Raw genomic sequence first — 24,131 nt, forward strand, 5'->3', positions numbered from 1 at the left:
CTTCTTTCTGCTTATCCTCAATCCAAGAAAAAAGAGCTCAGAGGAGCCTTTAGGAAACATGACTCTCCCAAATATGCCTATTGACACCCTGCTTGACTCATACCTTGGGGGACATAAAGGACAGTAATGAAGCTAAATGTGATGTCAGTCTGCCTACTAGGGAAAAAGTAGCTGAACTTCCAACAAAACATAGACTTTATTTCTTTGGAAAAAGCATCCCAAAATTTATTTCCCAAATAAGCAAGACAAAATTTGGCAGGAAGTTTTGATCTTGACCAACAACTAGCTAAACTTCAATCGAAAAGCTGACAGGAGATGGAAGGAGGACTTCCACGAACAGAAACATTTCTGCGGATATTTTCTTTCACTTCCCCTGAATCTGTATTGCAGAGCAGTGGGCACAGAGAAAGAAACACAATCAGAGAAGCCCCTACATATGATGCTGATTTTCCTTAGAAGAGAATTAAGGCTTCAGGCGACTGCAGATATGAATAAACACTTGAGCCTGAAGCACTTTCTGAGCATCAGCACATCCCTTCAAGGCTTGAATCCTACAGATCTCCCTTTGAAGTGAAGCGCTTCAAGGCAACACCCCCCATCTATTTGATGCTTTGACCCCACGCTCAGATCTCGCTTCTAGTGTGAAAGACCTCAAGGTATTTGTAGTTGCAGGAAAAAAGCAGAGAGCAATTTCAGCAGCTGGATGGGAGCCGATCCACGTAGGGCTGAAAGGAGACACCGGTTGTCACCACAGCAGGCACCAGCTGGGCTGCCCATGAGAGACTCAGAGGTAAACAGCCCAAGTACCAGATCACCTCTGCCCTGGGATCTGATTTCAAACAAAATACAAGTTAACAGAGGAACTGGAACTCACCAAATATACATATATATACATACACACACACATATATCATCTCTCCTTCCAGGCATTCACAGAATGCCTACGTGCTACCTATGACTACCTGAAGTCCTGAAAAATGCACATAATTTTGCTGGTTGCAATACGAAGCCTTTAATTCAGACATCTACTTGAGGAAGACAAATAGGTGCTAAACATTTTAGAACCCTGTATACACGCACAGCACAATTATTTCCAGCTGCAGGACAGTCATTAAGCTTTATTCCTCATGCTATTAGTCCCTTTAGAATTATAAAACATATTCCAAGAAAAATTTTCAAAGACAAGGCTTTAAAAAAAAAAAACAACTTAGAAGGTTAACTGTCAGTCCCTATGGAGAATAAACTTGGGTTTTCAGTTCCAGTGCTACACCAAACATAGCCATGAGCAAGGGGCAGGTCATTCATAAAGCAAGGGGCTTTGCTTCGAGCCACCACTTAGAGCGAGTTCAGGTGTTGCCTGCAAAAATAAAGGACTGAACAACCCTGATTGCTGGGAACTCTAAAATACTACGTTCCTTGAAGTGCCAAATGTTGGCTTTCTTCCACTTCACCCCCTGGAACAGCTGCCTTGCCAGCTCCACTGCCTTCATTGAAAGTTATTTGTCATAATCAACAGAGATTCCTGGAAAAACCCCTGTGCTGGGAGCAGAAGTGTAGAACATCACAGTCTGATTTTTTTTTGGTTGTTTTTAATGAACTCAGAGTCAGACAGCAGTTTTACAAAAACAAATGATCTGCTTGTCTTTTCCTATATGAGTACGAGACGCACAGCAGAAAATTAAGCATCAATACTGAAAGCACAGTGCTCTTTCCCTGACAAAAAGCACAGAGCACTTTAGTTTTTCCCGTACTGGTGGAGAAAATTCAGTAGTTAATAACACAAACCCACCAAGACCTAAGTCTTGAGGTTCCTCAATTATCAAATTGTGTTTGTGTGTTGCTGTGTCCCCAAGACTGTGGGTCAGCTTACAGTGCAGGAGGATGAAATACAAAAGCTTTGAAGGGGGAGGTTAGAGATAGGATCTGCAGATTCTGTGGTTGAGCTGAACAACAGTGTCAACAAAAACCCGCACATAAAGCAGCAGCCTGGAGCTGTACGGTCCCTACAGCTCCTTCTGCAGAACCAGGGAGGGAGAGCGCTACTGGAAAGAATGACCAAGCACACCTACGTATCATGCAAAAGTTTAAGAAAGGCAACGTCCTGCAGGTGTGGAGAACAACTGTCTGCACAGCTGAAGACCACCTCATCCAACTGCAGCCATCTGGCTTCCTAAAAGTATTACCTTGGCTAAGAAGGGAGTTACATCACTTCACAAGTGATGGCATTATGCAATTATGATTCCCATGAAGGCATTGAACTGCATTTTCAGCGATGTCTCCCCTCCTCCAATAAAACGGGATGCTCACTCGCTCGCTCTGGCACAGTGATTCTATCTCGCAATACTGACAGACTAATGTATTTTTTTGTTGCTGCCATGACAACCATGCTGCCAGGTCAGAGCTACAGCAGCAGCTGGCGTCCCCACTGCCAGACCCTGATTAACTTCTTTTTTCTCCTTCTAAATACATTGTCTATATACCAAGATTTTTGTAGCTTTAACTTAAAGAGAGAGAATTACAAACTACACCCATTTCTCTTCTTCCCAAGAATCATTGCAATTATTGAGGCAGGTCGCACAAGTAACACAAACACATATTCCTCCAGGAGCTGTAGGAGCTCACGGGACTTCAAGCATGTTGAAAATCTCGCTTCTGAGTAAATACGGGTATTAGCTGCTGGCATCAGTACACTACGCATAGCTTAATGAAAGGGTGGAAAACACAGCTAAAGCTAGTAAAAGCTTTTCTGGATACTAGAGTCATGCTCAAGAGAAATCTAAAACATTGTGCTCTACATTTACTTTCTTAAAAAGAAAACCATATATATTTTCAAATTAAGAGCTTGACAATAACAATATTACCATGAAACCATGTCTGTAAGAATGAATTAGACTGAGCATAACATAGGCAAGGAAAAGGGCAAGAATTTTACGTAAACACATCTGCGTTCTGCCACTGTAGCACAGGTAGAGCGGTAACTCTTACATTTTGCAAGTGTCAGGTTCATACCCAGCGCAGCACCTGATGAAGCTCTCGGAAAAAAATTTCCTTCACAACTGAGATTTTTTTCAGTCATTTGTATTTTATATTGTCCTATTAAGCGTAAAAATGGACATTTAAGAACAAAGCAAACTACAGTATCTTGAGAAGATCACTCGTTTAATAAAAACACTCACTGGGAAGTTTCTGACAGCACTTTTGAGTCACACGCACAGACTGGGCTGGCGGCCACGGGATCAAGCACTGACATGGTTTACTGAGGAGGAAAAAACCCCCACAGTTCCACAGAGCATCTTCCTCTCAACGTTCCCCCAAGTGTTATGTGGTGTCACCCCAGGGGTGCTGAGCCAAAGAGCCCAGAGAGCAGGGCTGTGAAGAACTTGGAGCTACCCCACCAAACCATGACTTGGTTGACAGCAAGAAAGTAAAAAGGAAGATTATTAACTCAGCTTCTAACTAGTCATTACGAGCAAGTCCAGTTTGCGACAGAAACATAGCTCTTTCCAGTTCACACTGCTTATCATACTCAGCTACTCCCCATCTTTGATAATACTGACATTTCTGTAAGTTGCATAAGCACCCTCAGTACAAATACAGGTTGATTTGGAGGGCAATTTAAACAATTTGAAGTATTTATTGTAAACCAGCTTCTCTCTTCTATTCTCTCTTCTACCATTTACAAGATGGCCAGTAAAAGCACATGAACAGAACAACATTCATCAAACTGATTTAATCAAAACTGAAAAGAAAAACATACTGCAGGAATAAAAACTCCAGATACATAGCAATTACTAATTATGAAGCTGTTCATGATCTTGGAAAAGCATTTGGGAATTCAGGACCAAGTGTTCAGCCGTGAATTCTGAGGGAGAGGGAGGGAACAACCACAACCTTCCAAGTCCTTCAGCACCGCCACACATAAAACTGCACTACTTGATGTATTTTTCCATAAACTTCTTGTGAAATTCTGATCGCAGAGTATCATTCACAAATCTTTTGTCCTTTTTTGTTTCGTCTATCCCCTTGGCGCAATTCTTGAAGACAACATCATCATCCCACCTGAAACCAAAAATTTTTAGCTTCAGTAAGTTTGTATGGAAAATTAGGTGTAATTTACAAAAGTATATAAATGAAGTTGAGCCTTCCTGTTTAGATGTGCTAAGAACAAATAGTCATTATCATTTGATTTTAGTCTTTAAGAAAAAAGGATCTATTTTTGTAATCTAAGCCACCTCCTACACACTCCTGAGAAGTGAGATGAGTATCAGTAGATTAAAGGTTAATTTACCTTTACAGAAAATAATGACCATTTGAACAGGGCAGAAAAAATCCTTGCGTCTAATAGCCCTAATTTTGATAAACACAACAGTAAGTGGGATATCTGCAAATAAAAACTGTATTCAGAAGAAGGCTGTCATTTACTAATTGTAGTTGCACTAAAACAAACAAACAAAAAACACAAGCAAAACCAACCAACAACAAACAAACAAAAACTCAAAACAAACACATAAAAACCCAAACAAACAAACAAACAAAACCCCTCAAACACACACCAAAACAGCTAGATTTTAAATGGGAGGATTCCATCAATTTTCTTGAGGAACTTCAGTCCTGTTACTTTTTCTATCTCTATTGACAATGTCAGACAAGCACAATTCTCCATCTCTATCTCCTTTTTCAGCACAAAGTAGAAGGATGATTTGTTCAGACAATCGCTACGTGCATGAATATCCCAATTTACGTTTTATGGCTTGTGACAAGATCCAAGGAAGGAAATAAAACCCAGTGGCAGGGATGACATTTTCAGACTGAGTGACACGGGGGAGCAAGGGGGGTATTTCAGGACAGATCGCACGGTACCTCCTCTTCACTTTGAAGTTTGCCTGAGGCTGCGCGGGGCCGGTGAGGTTCAGCAGGGGGTTACCGCTCAGGATGTTCTCCATCCGAATTCGTTCTTCTTCGGCCTTTTGCTCTTGTTCCTGAGAACCAGAAATGGATAAATTACGTTTCTAGGCCACTTTTCTCATCTAGTTGGTAGAGATAAATATTTTTTTAGCTGCAAACACCCACACAGACAGAGCTTTAATTCCTAGCTCAGACATTTCAGAGCATTTGACACTTGAGTAGAATAAGGATAGAAGCAGAGATACTCTAAAGAGCTTAACATTGCTAATAAACTGTCAATCTACCAACATTCATATCTGCTCTACTTACCTCTGATGTTCTATCAAGCATTCAGTTAAGTTCTAGCTTTACCATTTACATAGTTATTATATCAAAAATTGTATACAGATTAAAAGATTTTCTTTATCCTCTTGAAAAAAAAGAGACTACACCATACAATATTTATTAGGTGGAAAACCTTACAGCATGTTGAAACTTTTCTGTCATCTTCAGCAATCTGCTTGGATTTTACAACTACAGCTTCCCTAAGGACCAGTTAGAAAGAACACTGAGAAATTTAAGATGAAACTGAGCAGAGGATGTCATAAGAATATTTAAGAGTTTCAGTATCGGTGATCAGAAAAATTCTCTTCTCCTTGTACTGTCAAAAGCATGGAACTCAAGCCTCAGTGAAGCACTGCACTACAAGCAACACAAAGGAGATTTCACTGCCCATGCTTCCAAGCTGCATTAATATATTTAGTGACTTAAATGTGCCCCGACTTCAAAATGAATATGCAATATTCTTTATACATCATCATGGTTTTCCACAACCTTTCAAATGTATTATATTGCTCTTTGATGAAAGCACTAGAAGGAAAAAAACATATTTAATTTCAATGACTAATTAGGTCTCCCGCTCCCTGTATGCTGAAGCATTGTCTGAAGCCATTCTGGTTAAAAAATGCACTGAAGCCTCATTCGCACTGCAGGAGACTCAAACTCTGGCTTTTAAAATTATATAAACTAAAGACAAAGAGATCAGAAGGTGGTTATTTTTTTTTCCAAACTGAAGATAAATTCATGGCTGACGGGCTGCTGTGGGATCCCAAAAGAAGAAATGTTCTTATTGATGACAGCCTTTACCAGGTCTAAGTGCTAAACTGGAACACTGGTGCTAGCTGGAGTTTTCTAGCTTCAAACATTTAATTAATACTAAGTGAAAGATTACTAAAACTATCTACAATTCACGATGTTTTTCAACTGGACTGATCAGGTATGTGAAATATTCCTATAGAACACCTCAATCCGCTTAGCAACAATACCAACTTCACATACATACGAATACTAGACGGTGTAGGACCACCGGTAAAGATTTTTACCTTTCAAAATCTCCCTGAGTTTTACTTACGAAAAAACACCTACCATTGCACTGCTTCTCACAAATAAAATTTAAAACCAGCTGCAATCAATTGCCAGTGGGATGGGAAAAACTCCCCAAAAGGGCATATTGCTTAAAAGCATGGCACAGCTTCAGGACAAGCCCCGTAACGCCCTCATTAAAACATGTGCATGGGCAAAACTTGCCCCTGCCGCTGTATCCATGGAGTTCAATGCAAACTGCGGCAGTTAAAAGTTATTAACACAAATAAACTTAAGTTTTGCATTTTCAAGCACAGCTCTGAAGCCAATATTTGCATTCCAACTTCAGTTGTTATCACCATCCCAGTGAATGAGGAAACACAGAGAGCAAAAATATTTTATATGGAACCCTAATTTCTCCCATATTAGAAATACAAATTCAAATTCTACATTTCTTTCCTCTGTGTATTACAGACAAGAAATGTACGCAGCTGCTTCTTCACAGTCTGCCAACCTCTGATTTACCATCTTCTTCCCTTATAACACAGAGGAGCCAGTAGCAGCAAAATCCAATTTCCTGCAGGCTGTGTTGTGTGTTCCCATCAGAAGTCAAGCACCCCTCAGACTACAAACAGCACCTGCATGCAAAGCACTGATCTGAGACTGAGCAAAACCTACATTACTGGTACAAAAAAAAAGAAAAAAGAAGTACTGATTTTCAGGTGCCTCCCACGAGGTGATCAGATTCTATTCAAGCCCATCAGGCAAATTTACAACAGGATGCAAGCAGTGAAGTGTTCTGTGTGCTGTCCACATCAAGTGGGCTCTGCCTCATCAAATTTAATGTCCGACACTTCATTAAAAGTGAGACTTTGAAAAAGCAAGAGCTCTGGGACAAATCTTAAAAGCAAGTAAGAATGCTACAAACCAAAAAATTAATACTGGACTATACTCAAGAGAAGATAGCCCTAGTAAGAGCATTGCAAGAAATACTCCCCTCTTGACAAATGCTTCTGTAGAGACAATTTCATCCACGTTCTCTCTCTGTGAACAGAGTTTTCCATTTTAGAGCTGAGCTCCAGGGGGACTGTGCTGAAGGTGGCACGCAGAGCACTGCACACTCCTACCCTCAGAGTTCTAAGACATGAACCTTGGCCACGACCCAAAGCTACTGAACCTGTGCATCGTGCCTCACTTTATCTGGGGCACACATAAAAAAAGCCAGCATAAGATATTTATGATGCGTAAAAATGCATCCACACACCACTGACAAATACGGAACTAAAACACACTCCACACAAAGTGTTTATTCAGTGTTAAAGAGCCCACTGGAATCAGTCAGTATCTTTGGGGGGGATGAGAATTACAGTTCTTTTCCCCACTTGTCCCCAGTTTCAGATTTAATCTCAACAGCTCCTAAAAAGCTGATTGTTCCAGCATTCTCTACCACGCATGAAGAAAAGTGAAAACCACTTAGTCATTTGAATCACTATTAGAAAATAAAATCAATATTAAGGATCATAAAAAATATGGATACAGTAGTAACTACTCCAGTGTTCTTTGTACACAGAGGTATATTTAGTTTTCCTGTAATAAGATTTTAAGAAGGCATGTGAGGCATCATCCTAACTTTTATCTGCTTTACATAACCCTTAAACCTCAATTAGCCTGACATAGCTTGCTTTCTGATAACAAAAAAAGTATTATCAGGCTGAAGTGTTAAAAGGTGGTGATGAAAAAAAAATAAGATAAAACCAAACAAAATTGAAATAACACTTCTATGAAGTGTTACACTACAAGCAGTAGTATAAGATCAAGAGCAGGATGTAGCACCAGATTAAGACACCTACACCTACGTATCTGCTTGTCAGCATCTGAGCTCACTTCTCAGCAGAGATCTAAAGAGTATGATAAGGAGTCAAGATGGCTTTTCCACTCACACTAAATTACACAGACAAGGGCCCAGCCACACTCCAGGCTCTACTGACTGCACTTCCACGCAAGCTGGGATACGTAACTTGCGCATGGACCCCAACAACTTGGCATTTCAAGCTCAACTGGATTCTGTCTAAAACTGTGAACCAGTAGCAAAAAAAATACATTGACTCAAGTCAATTACTATTCCAGAGGACTGGAGGATAGCAAAAATTATGTTTAATTTCTTTTAATGGTAGGGACAACCTTGGAAATTTCAAATTATTACCTTTTACTTTTGCACCTATTAAGTAACTAAAACCAATCACGAACACAACACTAACAGAAACTGCCGAACATTCTTTTATATTGACAACAGCAACAGAAAGAATCCATGAACCTTCTTTTCGGTGGTTGATTTTCCCTGTTCACACTAAGAGTTGCTGCAGAGCCCCTGGGCACTTTGTGTGACCCTTGGCTGCTTCTCAGTTCTGTTCAGAAACAGAACTCTGCTGTCTTTCAGACTTGCAGAGAGAGCAAACTGGATGCAGTAACAAACCGCAATGCTCATCTTTGTCATCAAAGATGAGGGGCTGAAAGCAAACAGGGGACCAAGCTGTTGAGTAAGACATTGCCCGGTTTAGTCACTTTACAAAGAAGATCTGGTGCACATGGTAATTTATTTATGGAATTCAGGCATTCTACATTGGGTGACATTTCACTTCAAATTTTAAGAAGTAGGCTAATTCTGAAGATTAGTCTTCAAGTTTTTTGTGTTATTTAGCTTCAGTAAAACCTCCCAAAGAACATATTAATGATTAAAAAAAAAGGTAATTTATTAAATTTTGTATCTTACAGACATGACATGGAGAAAATAATAGGCGTAACTCACAGTGGTGTAAAGCTGACAGTTACACTTAAGCTAAGTTACCGATTTTGGCCAGAGCTGCAGAATCCCTCATTTCCAGCCAAAAAAGGTTTTCATTATGTTTCAGAATTTTCCACATAAATCTTCCACTGCCCACTCCTCCACTGCAAGCCAGGACGCTCCAGGCAATGGAGCATGGGTTGTATCAAATCAAACAGACCAGACACAACCTTCCAAGCTGTCTGAGCTTCGCACCTCTGAGGCACGATCAAGCACAGCTGTTCGCAAAATAAGCAGCTCGGGTTGCTCCAGAGCCCACATTGTTCTTTTGTGTGCTGGAACAAAGGCGTATTAAGCTAAAACACTATGGATAAAACAAAGCCACAACAGAAAAAAAGCCTAAGGGGGAGAAGAATGCATCTCTATTCACTCCACCCTTTCTGAAATAATGCCTCAATAATGTTCAGCAACACGAGGTATATGACTCTTTTCATGAGCCATTTGAGCCTAAAAACACGCTACAGATTATTTCATCACCAGACAGCAGCGCTGTGCTTTTCAACGGCAGCACGTTGCACCAACCACCTGCAGAGACACATCAGACATCAAGCACGTTGTAACCATTGTGTTAGAGGCAGAGGCAAGAGAGCAGGAATATTACGGCAGGGGGAATAAGGCAGGAGGGGCAGAGGGAGCCCTGTACCTGAGGAAGCAGATGGAGATGCTGCTCTGTCAATCAGATCTCAAAGCCTTCGCTGGACCACTGCACTCACCATGTGGCATCACAGTTGGGGGAAAACAAAAAAAGTGGACAAAACTATGCTAACCTTAACTAAACAATTGCTCCTTATCTTGCTGTAAGAGTAACAGTCCCTTGGTATATTTGTTTCTGACCGCAAAGGAAAGAAAAACATTATTGTTACCATGGTTATTTTTTTTTTAGTATAATTCCTAGCCCTTGCACAGAGCAAGATTACTTTTACAGAAAGTGCTGAAACTCCTGAGATGATTCCATTATTTTAAAGTAAGCTATCCTGCTCAGTTATTAAAGATGTTGAGTAGCTGAAAATAAAACCTGAAACACCCACATTTCATTGAAGGCTGGAAAAAAAAAAAAAATCAAAGAAAAATCACATAACCTTATTTAAATGCTAATTTGTGAATGACACACTATGACAGCGCTGCCTTTAGCAGCAGGGAAGGAAACTCAATAATGCAGAGATCCACCCCAGTTCTTTGATCCTATGCAAATTACTAACTCAGTGCAATACAGCAATTCAAATAACTGATTGGAACTTCAAAAAATAAAAGCACAAAGTAATCACAACTGTAGTGTCTATACGCAGATTTGTTGTTATTTTGCCCACAAGAGAGGGGGCATTATCTTCTTGGGGCATTTAAACCTTCTTGGCAAGGGTTAAATATTGCTAGCATTTCTCAAACATTTAATGAAGAAACACTCTGCCATCTGCTTTGCCTCGTTATTGAAATTATTTCTGATCACTGACTGGATATTCGAGCTTTAGTTAGACCCTTAAATTTTAAAGTGAAAAGTTTGATATCTATCAAGATTCATTTTCTAATGTTTTATTTGAAAGTCTAAGACACGGCTAAAACACAAGACAGAGTTAAGATCTATTTTGACCATTGGTAAAATAACATATATTCAGCTATAGAGAAATACTTGGGGAGATAAAACTGTAAGAGAACAAACCAAGAACTTTTAAGTATGTTCTCAAATAAGCATAAAATGATTGGATATTAAAATAGCTTTGCTGGAACTGCATACATACATTCAGCTGCTCACTGGTTTGAGGTTTGGTTTTAATTATTTCAATTTACCTTTTACGGAAGTGCTTGAAAATAGAAAACCAAGAGCACTGTAACACTGCATTTGGAACACGGAAATGTTTCCATGAAACAGACCCATGGATAGTTCACACAGACAGCAGACCAAGCACTTGCACAGTTTCAGACAGGCCCAGAATTATTTCACAGAAATGGCTTTCAAAATTACAATTTGCTGCTCAGCTTAGAGTCTACTAGAAACAACCTGTGAGATTAAAACTGTGGAGGGCGTGAGAAAAGTCTCCCATGCTCAATCAGTTTTTAAATCATTAGTAGTATTTATTTAACATTTCAGGGAAAGGAAATTTCAAGGAAATTTAAGCATTTTGAGAAGTTAACCAGCTTTGACAGCAATTGCTTATTTGGTTGACAAACTATGCGCTAAAGGGAAATATTAGTGTGAGGGAAGTTAGAACCTCTTAATACTAACATTTGTCAAAATTAGATTTAGAGGATTTCTATGGAAATTGGTATTACCACATAAGGGAAATTAACAGAGACCATGATGATCTGAAAAAAAGCAGATTCTCATATTTTGTTTTTTAACTGCTCTCTCACCAGAGACGCATTTTAAAAGGAGGAGTCCTCCTTTCATGGCAACTTATTACTGGACACTGAAGTGAGGAGTGAAAACATTTAACAATACAGTTTAAATGAAGTCTCAGAAATAATTGAGCTAGCATTTTGATAAATCAAAGTAACTAAAGTATCAGGAAAAAAATGCACACATGGCACAAATTTGGGATATATTACTATATTTTACTCCATCTTGTTAAGGCCCTGGTACGTTCCAAGATGCAGAGACATGTTAATCTGTCTGTGAAACAACAAAGAGATCTGAGCACGATGTGCAGAAGAGTGAACAGGCACTGACTCCGCAGTGTCCCCTTCCCTTACCACTGGGTTTTACCTGCATTGCCTACTGGGGACAGCAGAGTTCCATCGATAAACCATTCCTGTATGGGGATTAGGACAAATAGCGACCCCACAATTACAACTTTACATGAGCTGCCATTCTCAAGTCAGCTGGATGATTAACATAAGGTTACTTACAAAATTAGGTTTAAATTATGGTTTGTAATACATAATCATATGAAATCCCACATATCTGAAGGGACAAGGGATTTATATGAAATGGCTATAAAATGCTTTGCCAGTAAGGCCTTATTTCCAAGCCAGAGAAAACAAGCCATAATTTAAACAGATACCACCTCTAGAACAAAACATATAAGTGATCTTTTCTAAGGAGACTCTTATGCCCAAAAACTCTTTCCAAGGCTGCATCCCACCTAAGTTTTTACTTTTTCCATCAACATAGTCTTAGTTTCCTACTCTCAAACCCAAGAAAATAAAATTTCAAGTGCCTGTAAAGCACCCACTATCAATGAAGATGGCAATTTTTAAGAGCAGCAATCAGCCACCAACCAGTAAAAGGATGAACAGAGTAGGTGGTGACTGTGCAATAAGGTGCACTGTTGCAAATAAATAATTATTAGTTATTTTTAGGAATAAACAAATACATTCATTTTGAATGTGCATGCCTGTATTCAGTGTGCACATAGCACTGGACATAATAAACCCTGCTTCTGGGGGAAGGTGAACAACCATGAAGGTAAAAAAATAATACTAGTTAATAGACCGCAAACTGAAACAAGTGAGATACTAAATACTTGATAGCTTTTAGCACCCTCTACTGACAAAATAAGAACTTAACAGAGATTGTGACATTCCTGGTTTCTATACACCAACAGAGAAGCATACATTTGGTTGTCTGGGCTGAAATTCATTGCCATTATTTTCCAAATGTCAGTTTTCTACACTGAAATGTGACAAGTTATGCTGTTTAACCTGGATGTATAATTTCAACTATCAGGCAAAGTGAAAAATCCAAACAGATCAAAGCTTTCATTTCAAGCACTGTGCAAGAACAGCTGAAGTCTTTCCTACACATTGCTACCCTTAATTTGTAGTTTAGCACATTTCACACAGGAATAAACAGAAGAATTGTTGCCAGCATTTTTAAGTCATTTTCACCACGTTATTACTGCAGAACACAATTTCATTGCTGTGTGATGTGCTTCAAATGCCTAGATAAAGATATCCGAGAGACACTTTCAGACACACTCTAACGTGAACTACTACTCATAGGTAAGATGGAGAATCAAGTATCAACAGCCTCCTACAGCACAATTTCTGCACCAGTGCAGAATGGCACAGCCTTCCAAAGTAACTAACTCCAGAATTGCAGAGTTCACTGTTTTTAGAGGCCCTGTTGATTCTAAATGTCTATATTGTTAGCCAAGAGTGGTCAAGCACTACATAGTTGCCTAGAGCATTTAAAACCTAATTCTCTCCCAGCTGTTCCTAGTGCCTGCTAGATGCTATGTCCTGTTCACTGCCAGCTGAGTCTGCTGGAGAGCATTTGTGAAAAACACAATACCACAGGCGTGTGTGTTAAGCTATGACAGAGGTTAGGAGTAGTGCAGAGGCACCAAACCAGTAAACTGTCGCAGCAGCAAAGACTCCTCAGATTACCTTATACAAAGGTTGGGTTTTGGGGGATTTTTTTGTTTGGTTGGTTGGTTTTGGGTGGTTTTGTTTGTTGCTTTGTTTACACTGATGTAGGATCTACATCTACAACATACAAAACTTAAACTGAAATATGCAATATTTTTCAAAAGCAGTAAAATTATTTAAGCCCTACTCAAAAAAAAGAACGCACTTCGTAAAAGCAGAGGAGGGAATTCTGCTCATATCCACCACTTCTGCCACACCACGAGAGGCAGAGTGTTTCAGTCATGCAGATTAAATACCCGGACTCTGCAGTCTGTGGCAATAGAATGTTAGAGCCAGCACAGTTCATCCTAAGTCCTGACCAGTTTGACAAGAAGGACTATTCCCAGAAACAGCCCCTAGAAGTCCGTTCATCAACCAGGGATTTTGCTAATGTGCTCCATCCCAACAATCTCTCTTACACCAAGGAGGGGTGGGAGCCAATGGCACAAGATTTGATTCTGCTTATGGGAAAACAGCCTCTAACTACAGAGACTTCCCTCCCCACAATGTTTCTATCTGTAAAGACAGAGATTAGAAGGAGCTATGAAGGCTACGTGTGCATTGACTTCCCAAGTTCTGGAAACACTGCTGTCTTATTAACTTCTGTGGAGACATTTTTCAAAAACCTCACCCGTGTATAATGAAAACAGTTCTCTTCTTACAGTTATAACTGTTGCTCCTTGCCAAAGCAACACAGCACCAATGCTGTGAAAGAGCAACTACTGTATAAAACTTGCAGCCATATGCAAAAGCATCAAAAAGCACACACATTTTTATTTCATAAATATACAAATTTTTTCATAAAAGCTAGTTAACACGTGAAATTACACTTGATAGTATGTAGATCACTAATGCCACTATACAGTTTGGTATGACAGCTGTCTTCAGAGAAGGCCTTGCATATGAAAAGCAACATTACCTTGACTAAATTACTCTACAAAGTGTTCGGAAAGCAAATAAAATGTTTTAGAGAGTATAATAAGTATGTCTACTGAAGAAAAAAAAAGTATTCACAACAATTACTAGACAGAAGAACCAATCCATCAGACTCTACTTGAGAAGAGTTTTGAAGGGCACTTGCTGTGTTTACCAGCTCACTCAACCTAAGTGCTTAAGGCACACCAGTTTTAACAAACATCAGTTTGCAAAAAAAGCCCCGGATACTCTTTAATAGGTGAGATTTTACCTTTCGAGCCTGTTCCTCAGCTCGCTCTTTCTTGATTTTTTCCAGTTCAGCCAGAAGAGCTGCAGTGTCATCATCATCACTGTCTTCCAAGTCCTCATCTTCATCATCTTCCTAATAGCAACAAACAGAAATAAGAAGCAGCTCATTTATTTCATGTAATAAAACCAGCCCAGGTCAGCCCAGCTAAAGGCTGCTGTTTGCTGCTGATGATTTCTGAAATACCTGGGTGCTCGCAGGAGCAGCAAATACAATACAAATGGTGTATTTGCTCTTGTACGGTAAAGTCAAGACAAAAATATGTTTGTGCTTTTTCGATGACTACAATACACTTTTGATAACTCAAACGCTAGGTAGTTGAGGACTGTCCTCAATCACTCTCTAAGCACTGCAACATAAGCTGTTACAACAGTGTGACCGAATATCCCATACAATATTGTTGGGACCAAATGTAACAGGATTAAAAAAGCCTCAGCTTACTGTCAAGCCTTGGACCTAATTCATAGATGTCAGCATGAGGAGAGAAGCCAAGAGCAAGAATCCAGTGCTCATGCAGACAGTCAATGTATCTCAACAGTTCTACCCTAGGGAAAGTCTAACTAACCCAGTAGTTGACCAAGTCTAAAACGTCACCCATTCTCCATACTTCAAGTGGTATTTCCAGCTCCTTAGTTTTTCTGTGTTTTCCAACAACACCACTACAGCATCAACTGGAATCCTCTAAACCACTCTGCACTTCCACCGTAGTACAATAATTGTAAGTGGAAGGTATGTGAGAACCTGTCTTAAAACTTTACCCAATCTAAAAGTAAATATTATATTAACAGCAAATTCTGAGGGCAGGAAAATGAAAGAAAACAGAAAAGAGATACATACATCAGTAAGTGGATCGTCTGCATCAAGATTTGCTGCAGGAATTTGGTCTAGCCGAGGCTTCTTAGACACAGATGATGATGTTGTGTGTTCTACAGCATAACATTAAAAAAAAACCACACACAAACAAACAAGTGATTAAATCACTTCATTTAACAACATCTAATGTCAGAAAGCAAAAATCTTCACAAAGATTGCATTAGAGCAAGAGATACAAGCTTATGTTTACTTTTCCTTACTTCTCAGTCTTAATGCCCATGCTAATTTCTCCTTGTAGGTATCCTCAAGGGAAGTAATAACAACCCCAAACTTACAATTTGACCTCCAAAAGAATTTTGAAGTCATTATTTCAAGAAGATAGAACAGCAGAAGAAAAAGCTGTGGAGAAATATCCTTATCCTTTATACTCTACTGGAGGGTTCACATAAGAGACCACTCCAGAGCATTACTGTTGCCCAGTTTGGTCCAAATCACATCTGCTTTTGTCTGTGAACTTGAAAGCCCTCCAGTACCTCTTCACGTTTCATACCTAAACCAAAGTACCTAAATTCTGTCAAGCTTAATATTATAAATTACTATTTCTCAAAAAACCACACCTTTGATTCATTTTGGTTTTCACTTCACCATACCTGAACAGAATTGCTCACTTTAAAAAATGGATTTATTGTTACACTGGTACTGCAACACTAGAAGATGAGTCATTCTGCTTCTCCTCTCTGTCTCGCCTGTCCAAGCCCTTTATTAGCTGCACACACTCGTTGCCAATTCATTACAATTACACCGTATCAGCTGGCCTGCATGATGGCCTACGCTCTTCTACTGGCTGGCCTAGATTTTTTGCTAGCACGAAGCCAGTGTGAAAGCCAGCGGACATTCCCTTGCAGGTCAACAGCTCTGAGCTATCAGACCAATACCCTAAATTCTCCTCTCATGACATGCTGTCTGCAACCCGCAAACTTCCTACAACACTGAGTTTTGTGTAAGAATAATGCCACACAAATGTATGAAGATTTTTTGTGTCTTTGTTTTTACCTCTGGTTGGTCTGTCTCTATTCTTTTCTCTTGCAGCGACCCGTTCTCTCTCCTCCAGCTCCCTTCTGAAATCACGGTTACGCACCTCTTCAGGAGCATCCTGAGTCGCCTGCCTAAAACAGCATAACAGGGGAGAGAAAAGCTGAAGTTGATTATCTGCAGCTGGGAGCAATTTTCTGAAGGAGGTCAATAAATCCTGGAGTGAAGAGGTAAGTTTAAAGAATAAAAACTGGCTACCATGTAGACGTATGTTTCTTTATTCTTGCCATCAGTTCCTTTCTCTGCATGCATTACAGACATGCAGGCATGAAATGCCACATACATGCTCATTCCAGTGGCTCTCAAATGAGTTAAAGACCCTACATAAATTCCTGCAAAACCAGGATGGCTACATCTACTTCTTGTAGCTACATCTCAATCTCTTCCACCAGTCCAAGCCCAATGCCCTAGCAGACATCCACCAGCATGACAGTCAACTTGCCATTTTACCATCCCAAGTTGCTGCTGTACATACAGCCTCTAAGCCTTATAGATAAGACCTAGACTGGAATATACTTTTCATAAGCCTTTTCCCCTCCAAGAGATATACAAGATAATATCCCACAACCATAAAAAAATCAGAGAAGAAGCAAAACACTAGCATTAGTGAAACATATTGCAAATACATCTTTTTCCCTCTTTTATATAACACATGCTGGCCAAAAGTAACAGGCTATTTACATTTGAATCATACTAAATTCCACCTATAGACCACTGAATTTTCTGTGAAAATCTTGGAAAGAACTAACAAATAAAAACAAGCAGCAGTTCCCTTCACCCTTCTGTGAACCCAGTGTTAGAAATAAGAGTGCATGGAAGAAACCTAGACTTGAGCCATTATAAACATTGTGTGCACAGACTGTCTTTATGATGGAGTATTTAATTTGCTTTTGTAATTAAAAACCTGAACTTGGTATCCCTGATATAGCTGCAAAACGCTCCCAAACCCTGTGTCATTCAAGTAAACAAGAGTGGGACTGAAACACTGAACTTGTCCTGCAATGATGCAGCCTTGGCAGTTTAACAAAGACAACTTTATATTAGGTATTTGGGAGAAAGAACAGAAGACACTTAATACCCCCTCCATCTGGCTCTCACACACACACACGGAGGGATTTGTTAAAACATACATTTTACATTCCTGTACATATTTGTCCCCACACATTTCTTTCAAAGCAACAGACTGGTGTTCCAAATCCCTTTTTGTTTAAGGAAATAAACCACCAGCAATTTTTCCCATAATAACAAAATGCATTTGATGACACTTTTTGTGCTGTTGATTTTGGTATTTTCCAAAGCACTCCAACTCCCTTATCCAGACATATTCTTCAAAAGAAAAGGGGCAGGAGGGAGGAGCTGAAAAGCTAAACACCTGCACAAAAACTTGCAAATGTAAAACCTTAACAGTAATTTCACCAGCATGAATAACATCAGCTAGATGAAGAAGCATTTCTAGGCTGACACATTTCATTTAAATTCTGGGTATCTATGTCACATTGACTCCAGATTTCAGTTCATCTTTCAACAGAATAATGCAGATTAACTATGGACTTCAAACAGAGAAAAATATTTATAAGATACCATTATCTTTCACACTGATTAAAGCAATTTATTCCCCCACAACGTGCAAGAACCACTTGCAGTGCTCAACATCAGCTGTTCAAATATGTACTACTGCCTGAGTGCTATTCCATGATTTTCCCGCCTCCTGTAATGCCTTCCCCCAGTGGTCCTTTGCCAAATGAACGCCATGGTTCTCCTGCTTTTAAGACATGCTCAGCTTCACTCTTCTTATCCCATTCTGCTCTGCAAGTGCCAGCAACGCTCAACAGCTTAGTCATCTCCTACTGTTCTCATTGATTTTCTTTGCACTGCACTGAAATGCCTTGTCTCCATAAGCAGTAATAAATACCACAAAATGAAACCTCTCCAATTACTTGCAATGCATTTCATCTCTTAAGCCTCCTTCTGAGACTTGCACTTTCAGCACACTCATTCCATGCTGCTGCATAATCTCCGGTGCCTGCTTAACATCAAGCACATGAACACCTATTGTGAAAATTTCAGAGTCCTGCTCGCAACAAAAAAATCATTCCTGGGTTGTTTAGCCGTAAGACCAAAAACCCCAATACTAACCTGTATTTTATTTTAGTATGAGAAGGAAGGTCTCTGCTGGAATACTGTTTGGATAGCTGACTTAAGTCTCCTTCACCTTTTCCTCTTCCTCCTCTTGCAGGTTCAAACGTTGGCCTCGCTGCTGTCGTCATTTTAACTACTACAGAATCAAGGATAAAAACCAGTTGTTACTACAATTTACAGCAAAAGACATTCACCAAAAGCTATGCTGTTCCTGAAACTGTAGTAGCAATGAGAAGTCCCACTACATAATAACAGCCTCAAAATTTAAGGAGCTTTTTACTGACAAAATTGACAGAATCTATTCAGATTTTTAATAGAAAGTCTTTTCCAGTATGTTTGAATGACGATACACAGACCCTAAGAAGAATGTGAAACTACATTTATCAAGTAAATAAAACTGTCCAGGAGCCAACCTCCTATCTTTAAGGCAAGTCTTGTAACTCAACTCTTTTCCCTCCTGAAAAGCAACATCCAGAAATGGCTGCCTACTGGGAATGACCCCTCTGTTATTCCCCAAATTGTATCTAGGTATCATCACCAGAAATGCTGGCTGACACGGACCACAGCATGCCTAGGGTGGTGTTGATCAGTAAATATTGATGAAGATGATGCACTGTGAATGATCCAACCCTCAGGAAGAGCCACATCCCTGCCATTAGCACCATCCTTTGCGATCGGCCTGAGCAGCACTCCCGCTGGCCACCAAAACTGTCGGAAGGGCTAGTGTTAATGTTTCCCTGGTAGCATAAGGCCAACAGGTCTACCCTTCGATAATTTAAGCACAATTAATGAAGCTCAGACAAATGCAGAAGTTTTCAGCAGCTCTCATTTAGAAACTACAGGAACTGGCACACCACCCGTATGTCCTAAAAATGAATCAGCTGATCCCCAAAGTCACTACTATCAGTTCTTCCGTGGCAAATGAGTGAAATGACTCTGACCAGCCTCAGCCTCAGAGACACCCTGTCAGCACACACCATGTTCAGTGTGGCCTGACAGAAGACCCCGCAATCCTAAACCACTGTGCCAAGAGTTCAATTTGGCCAACCAATGCCAAAAATATCCTGTATGATCAACTGGGCCATCTTAAATCTGGTATTTGAAACTACGTTTATTCCTGCTTCAGCAAGACACACACACATCCACTAACCACAGACTAAAGACATACAAGATGTAAGAGAGACACATCTGCAGGGGTACATAAAGGCACCAGTCAAAGGCAGCCATCCTACCAACCAGAAGGTTGGATGTTAAAGGACGACAAGGAAACATTTTAAAGAATATTAAAAAGCAGAGGAAAAAAAAAAACTGTATTGATCCATATGGTTTTGCGATACACAAATAAAAGTCATTTATGCTCTACTTGCACTATTTGCTATTGTTTGATTTTTAATGAGATCACAAAACATGACTTCAGTCTTAAAATCCTAACACAGATTTGCCACTGAAAATAACATCCCATCAGGTAGCACACAGTTACTGCCGCTGAGCTGCTGCTCAGAAAAGAGTTAACGGGCAGGAACATCTCTAAAAAGCAGTGAGACAGTAACTAAGGCATAACCAGCCTGGGCTTCTTGACCAAGGGCTGCTGACACTTTCCAGTCATAGTGAGCCAGTCGGCGGCAGCTCAGCAAGGAACACACTCTGCCAGAGCCACCTGCTCTCAGAACTCACCTGTGTTAATTATATGTAACGGGCGGCGTCTATGGGTTCAGCTGAAGAAGCAGATACAACATGACCGCACCGTTTCATGAGACATCACAACTCCTGCCCGTCGGACCCCGACCCGCCGCCCTCTGCTGTTCTCAGCAGCGCTCCCCACAGGGCCCCGTTCGTGCCTCGGGCCCACGCAGAGACCCCACAGCAACCCCTGCCCCAGAGACCCACCGCAGCCCAGCCCAATCAAACGAACCCAGCGACTCCCCGGTACTCACACCGCAACCTCCTCCGGCCCTGCGCAACCAGGCCCTACCCCGCCACCATAATTCCGCCAAGCGCCCACAAGGCACCGCGCGGGAGACATAGACGACGCAGCGGAAGCCGCCGCCGAAGGAGGATTTACCATAGAGAGGACTGGAGAGACTGTCACGTGAAGGAGGGGAGCTTGTCCGTCATGATGGCTACCGAGGCGGAAGTGAGCGCGGTGACAGCGTTGCTGCCTGTGTAGCAATGGTGACCTCCTCCCCTCCTCCTGCTTCTCCTCAGAGCGGGGGTGGGCGAACCCAGCTCGGAACAGATAGCTTGGGGCGCCTGTCCTGCGGGACCGCGGTTGACCTGGAGAAGGGCCTTGCCCTAAGGTGCTACCAGGCTGTGGTCCTGTGCTGCTACTGCTTGGGAAGGGCCCACTCGGTGGTCTGTGAACGCCGCGGGGCTCGACCTGGTGCTGTGAGGAGAAGCCGGGGCACAGGCAGCCAGAGAGGGAGGGCCGCACTACAACCATAGCTGTAACCTGCTGGGGTGAGCCACTGATGAGCCTTTTCTCACAAATTAGCTCATGAATAGACTGGCAAGTTGGGTATCTCAGAGGAGCCTGCCCAGAGGCTGCTGGGTTGGCATAGGAGGCTGGGAAAAGGGTGATGTATGAGTGATGTGAAACAGCATTTCATGGGTAAAAACTCTGAGGGTGCCAGAGCCCTGGAACAGGCTGCCCAGAGAGGTTGTGGAGTCTCCTTCTCTGGAGACATTCAAACCCACCTGGACACATTTATGTGTGATCTGCTCTGGTGAACCTGCTTTAGCAGGTGGGTTGGAATAGATGATCTCCAGAGGTCCCTTCTAAACACAACCATTCTGTGATGCTATGGGTTCAAAGTGCTCACCCTGGGTGTCAATGGGGGGGGTGGGGGGTGGAGCTAGAATGATGAGGGAACAGCCACAGAGGAGGGAAAGGGTTAAGGAGACAGGGTTGGGATCCTTGTGGGGAAAAGACAAAAACAAGGCAGGTGGAGGGAGTGCCCATCAGTCACTTTCTTTGCCCAGAGGCCTGTATTAGCAACATTATCTTGAGCACCACAGTCAGCAAGTCCCCTCACAAAGAAATTTACGTTATGTATATTCATTGCTGTCTCTGTAAAGAAGCCAAACTGTAAATGAGCATCATTCGGGCATTAAATTCCCGCTTTTACAATGCAGTTTCTTTCCTGTATTTGCTTTTGCTTTTAGATGCATCTTCTTATCAAAGTTCGGCAAATCCACATGAGGGCATGTGAAGCAAAAGGCTCTTCGATATATCTGCAGGTTAACACGGCCTTTTCCTGAGCGTGCAATTTAGAAGAGAGCCCACAAGAGGTCCCCAAAGAGATTTTTCTCCAGAGAGCTACAGCAACAATGTAAATCACACCATTTGGGTCAGGGAGTTGTCAGAGAAAGCGCTTGGAAGAAGGGGGCTCTTGGCATACAAAGAAAGCAATTATTTTAAGCAGTTTGTCATGAATGTAAAGCTTTACTAAGAAGTCAGGTAAATAGTAATAATAATCACAGTGTCATTTCCTAAGACCTACACCTGTCAGTAACCGAGTAATGACTGCTGCATTTTCTTATCTGCAAGCCTTGTTCCGCACCCCGTGAAATGGGTTTATGATTGATTCCAATACAGGCAGTTTAAACGCAAGATCAAACCTCGCAGAGGAGCCTGGTATTGTTGGGCTGCAGATCGCAGTAGCCTGAAATCAGCACATCATCTTGTGATGGTGGGTGTTACTCATAGATTGTAAATCTGTGGACTTTAAATCAGGATGAGCCACTATGCTAATTTAACTGTCTTGGTGCAGCTAGTTCGCTCAGTACCACGTCCTGAGGGCAGTGCCTGCTGTTCAGTTTTACTGTCTGGCTGGCGAAAGGTATCAAGTCCTGATTAAAGAATTAAAAAACTGAAGAGAGTTCTGCTGTTGGGTAAGAGCAAATGGCAAGCGTTCTCTGCATGGAGGATTATTTGAAGATGAAAGCTAAAAAACCTAGCACAGTCTCTGCTCTGAACAGGTATAATGATTCTTTGAATAATAAAGTGGCTCAGTATCTTTGGCCAAAATTATTCCCACAACCCAAAGGTGCTTCCCTTCCCCCAACTTGTGTGTATCAAAGTGAAGTACAAATAGTTACAGATGTGTTTTATGCTCAAATATTTTGTTTCCTTAGAAGACTTGGGTACCAAAGAAGGATATTGGAAGAGTGGAGGTGCTTGAGTCCAGACTCCTGAAGATCCCTACTCAGTCTTGAGGCAGAGGCACCAAACCTCCACAAGTCCACAACATTTGGTTTTCAAGTTCTCTAAATATGCAGTTTTGCCTAAAATAGAACTTGTTTAGGCTTAATTTAGGTCTAAGAAGTTTAGCTTCATGCTCTCACTAGGACCTAATAGAAACATCCCTCAGCTCAAGTGCTCCAAGAGCTTTCATCCAGCACTGTTGTCAGGGCATGTCCAGCACTCGTGGATGTCACTACCAGCCTCTCAGCCCCTCCAGGCACATCCTGGAGCCTGTTTCTGAGCAGGGCTGACCCCGCATGTGGAGATGCAGTCAGGCAGCTCTAGGCCGCTTTTGCGTTTGGGGATGTTCTCCCCATGGTTTTGAAGCAGACTGGCTGAGTGTAAGGGCAGGTTCATTGAGAAAGAGAACTCGTAGGTACAAGGGAGCACCAGTCAAGTCCAGTGGTACAGGCAGCACATGGGAATTCCTGGATTATGCATTAAAATGTCATCATATAACGTAAACAAGCAGACAATGACAAAACCCCAGGTCTTCCCCCTTCCCATGGCTGCTCTAATCACAACGCAGCTCAAGGCTGATTACTTATTTCTTCCTGAGGTACGCTAAACCTTGGATCTCTTTGCAGACAGGAACTGGCACCAGGGATGTACCCTCTGTTGTTCCTTTGCTTAGTGATTTGGCTGTGGCAGTTCCTAGAAAGGTGTTCTGTACCGCAGGGAAAGCATGAAAAGTGGGAGAAGTCACCACTTCCCTTGATCATTTCCTCCAGTGATTAATTATCCTCACAGTTTAAAACGGACCCTTATTTTTAATTTCACTTGGCTTTATTCCCAACCATGAGTGCCTGTTGTGCTTTTCTCTGGTAATTTTAAAAGCCTGTTTTCTCACCAGGTATTTATACTTTGTAATCTACTCTTCCAGCTGCCTTTGGATAAGGTGAGCAGACTGGACTCTTCCAGTCTCTTAGAATCATTTCCTTCCTCCCTCCAATAATTTGAGGGCTTTTTCTTGCTCTCTATCCAATTTATCAACATCAAAGATGAAAGAACAGTTTCAGAACCAGCTCCACTAAAGTGAACTAGAGAGAGAAAATAACTTTCCTCCCCCAGCTCTCTGCATGGTTGTTTATCTGTCTGAGAATCACACTGGCCTTTTTCCTCATACCCCTACAGGTGCTTGAGTCTATCTGTATGTCCATGGTCTCAACAGTTTGGGTTGGGAGAGGCCT

At 41.3% G+C, this 24,131-nt stretch overlaps 1 protein-coding gene across 2 annotated transcripts; it reads right to left on the bottom strand.

Moving 5' to 3' along the window:
- Window positions 1–3,140: 3,140 nt before the first annotated feature.
- Window positions 3,141–20,735, bottom strand: CWC15 (CWC15 spliceosome associated protein homolog). Of its 2 annotated transcripts, none has more exons than XM_065832362.2 (7): window positions 20,635–20,735; window positions 18,696–18,834; window positions 16,521–16,633; window positions 15,492–15,580; window positions 14,619–14,729; window positions 4,861–4,979; window positions 3,141–4,059 (listed from the first exon to the last, which is right to left on the bottom strand). In XM_065832362.2, exons 2-7 carry the CDS (start codon window positions 18,824–18,826, stop codon window positions 3,930–3,932), a joined length of 693 nt encoding a protein of 230 aa, XP_065688434.1. In that variant the 5' UTR covers window positions 18,827–18,834; window positions 20,635–20,735; the 3' UTR covers window positions 3,141–3,929. The 2 variants fall into 2 exon arrangements, with proteins under 2 accessions (XP_065688434.1, XP_071659617.1); XM_071803516.1 differs by lacking the exon at window positions 20,635–20,735 and adding an exon at window positions 20,373–20,391.
- Window positions 20,736–24,131: the final 3,396 nt, after the last annotated feature.

This window comes from Patagioenas fasciata, chromosome 1, assembly GCF_037038585.1.
Source record: "Patagioenas fasciata isolate bPatFas1 chromosome 1, bPatFas1.hap1, whole genome shotgun sequence".
Lineage (NCBI taxonomy): Eukaryota > Metazoa > Chordata > Aves > Columbiformes > Columbidae > Patagioenas > Patagioenas fasciata.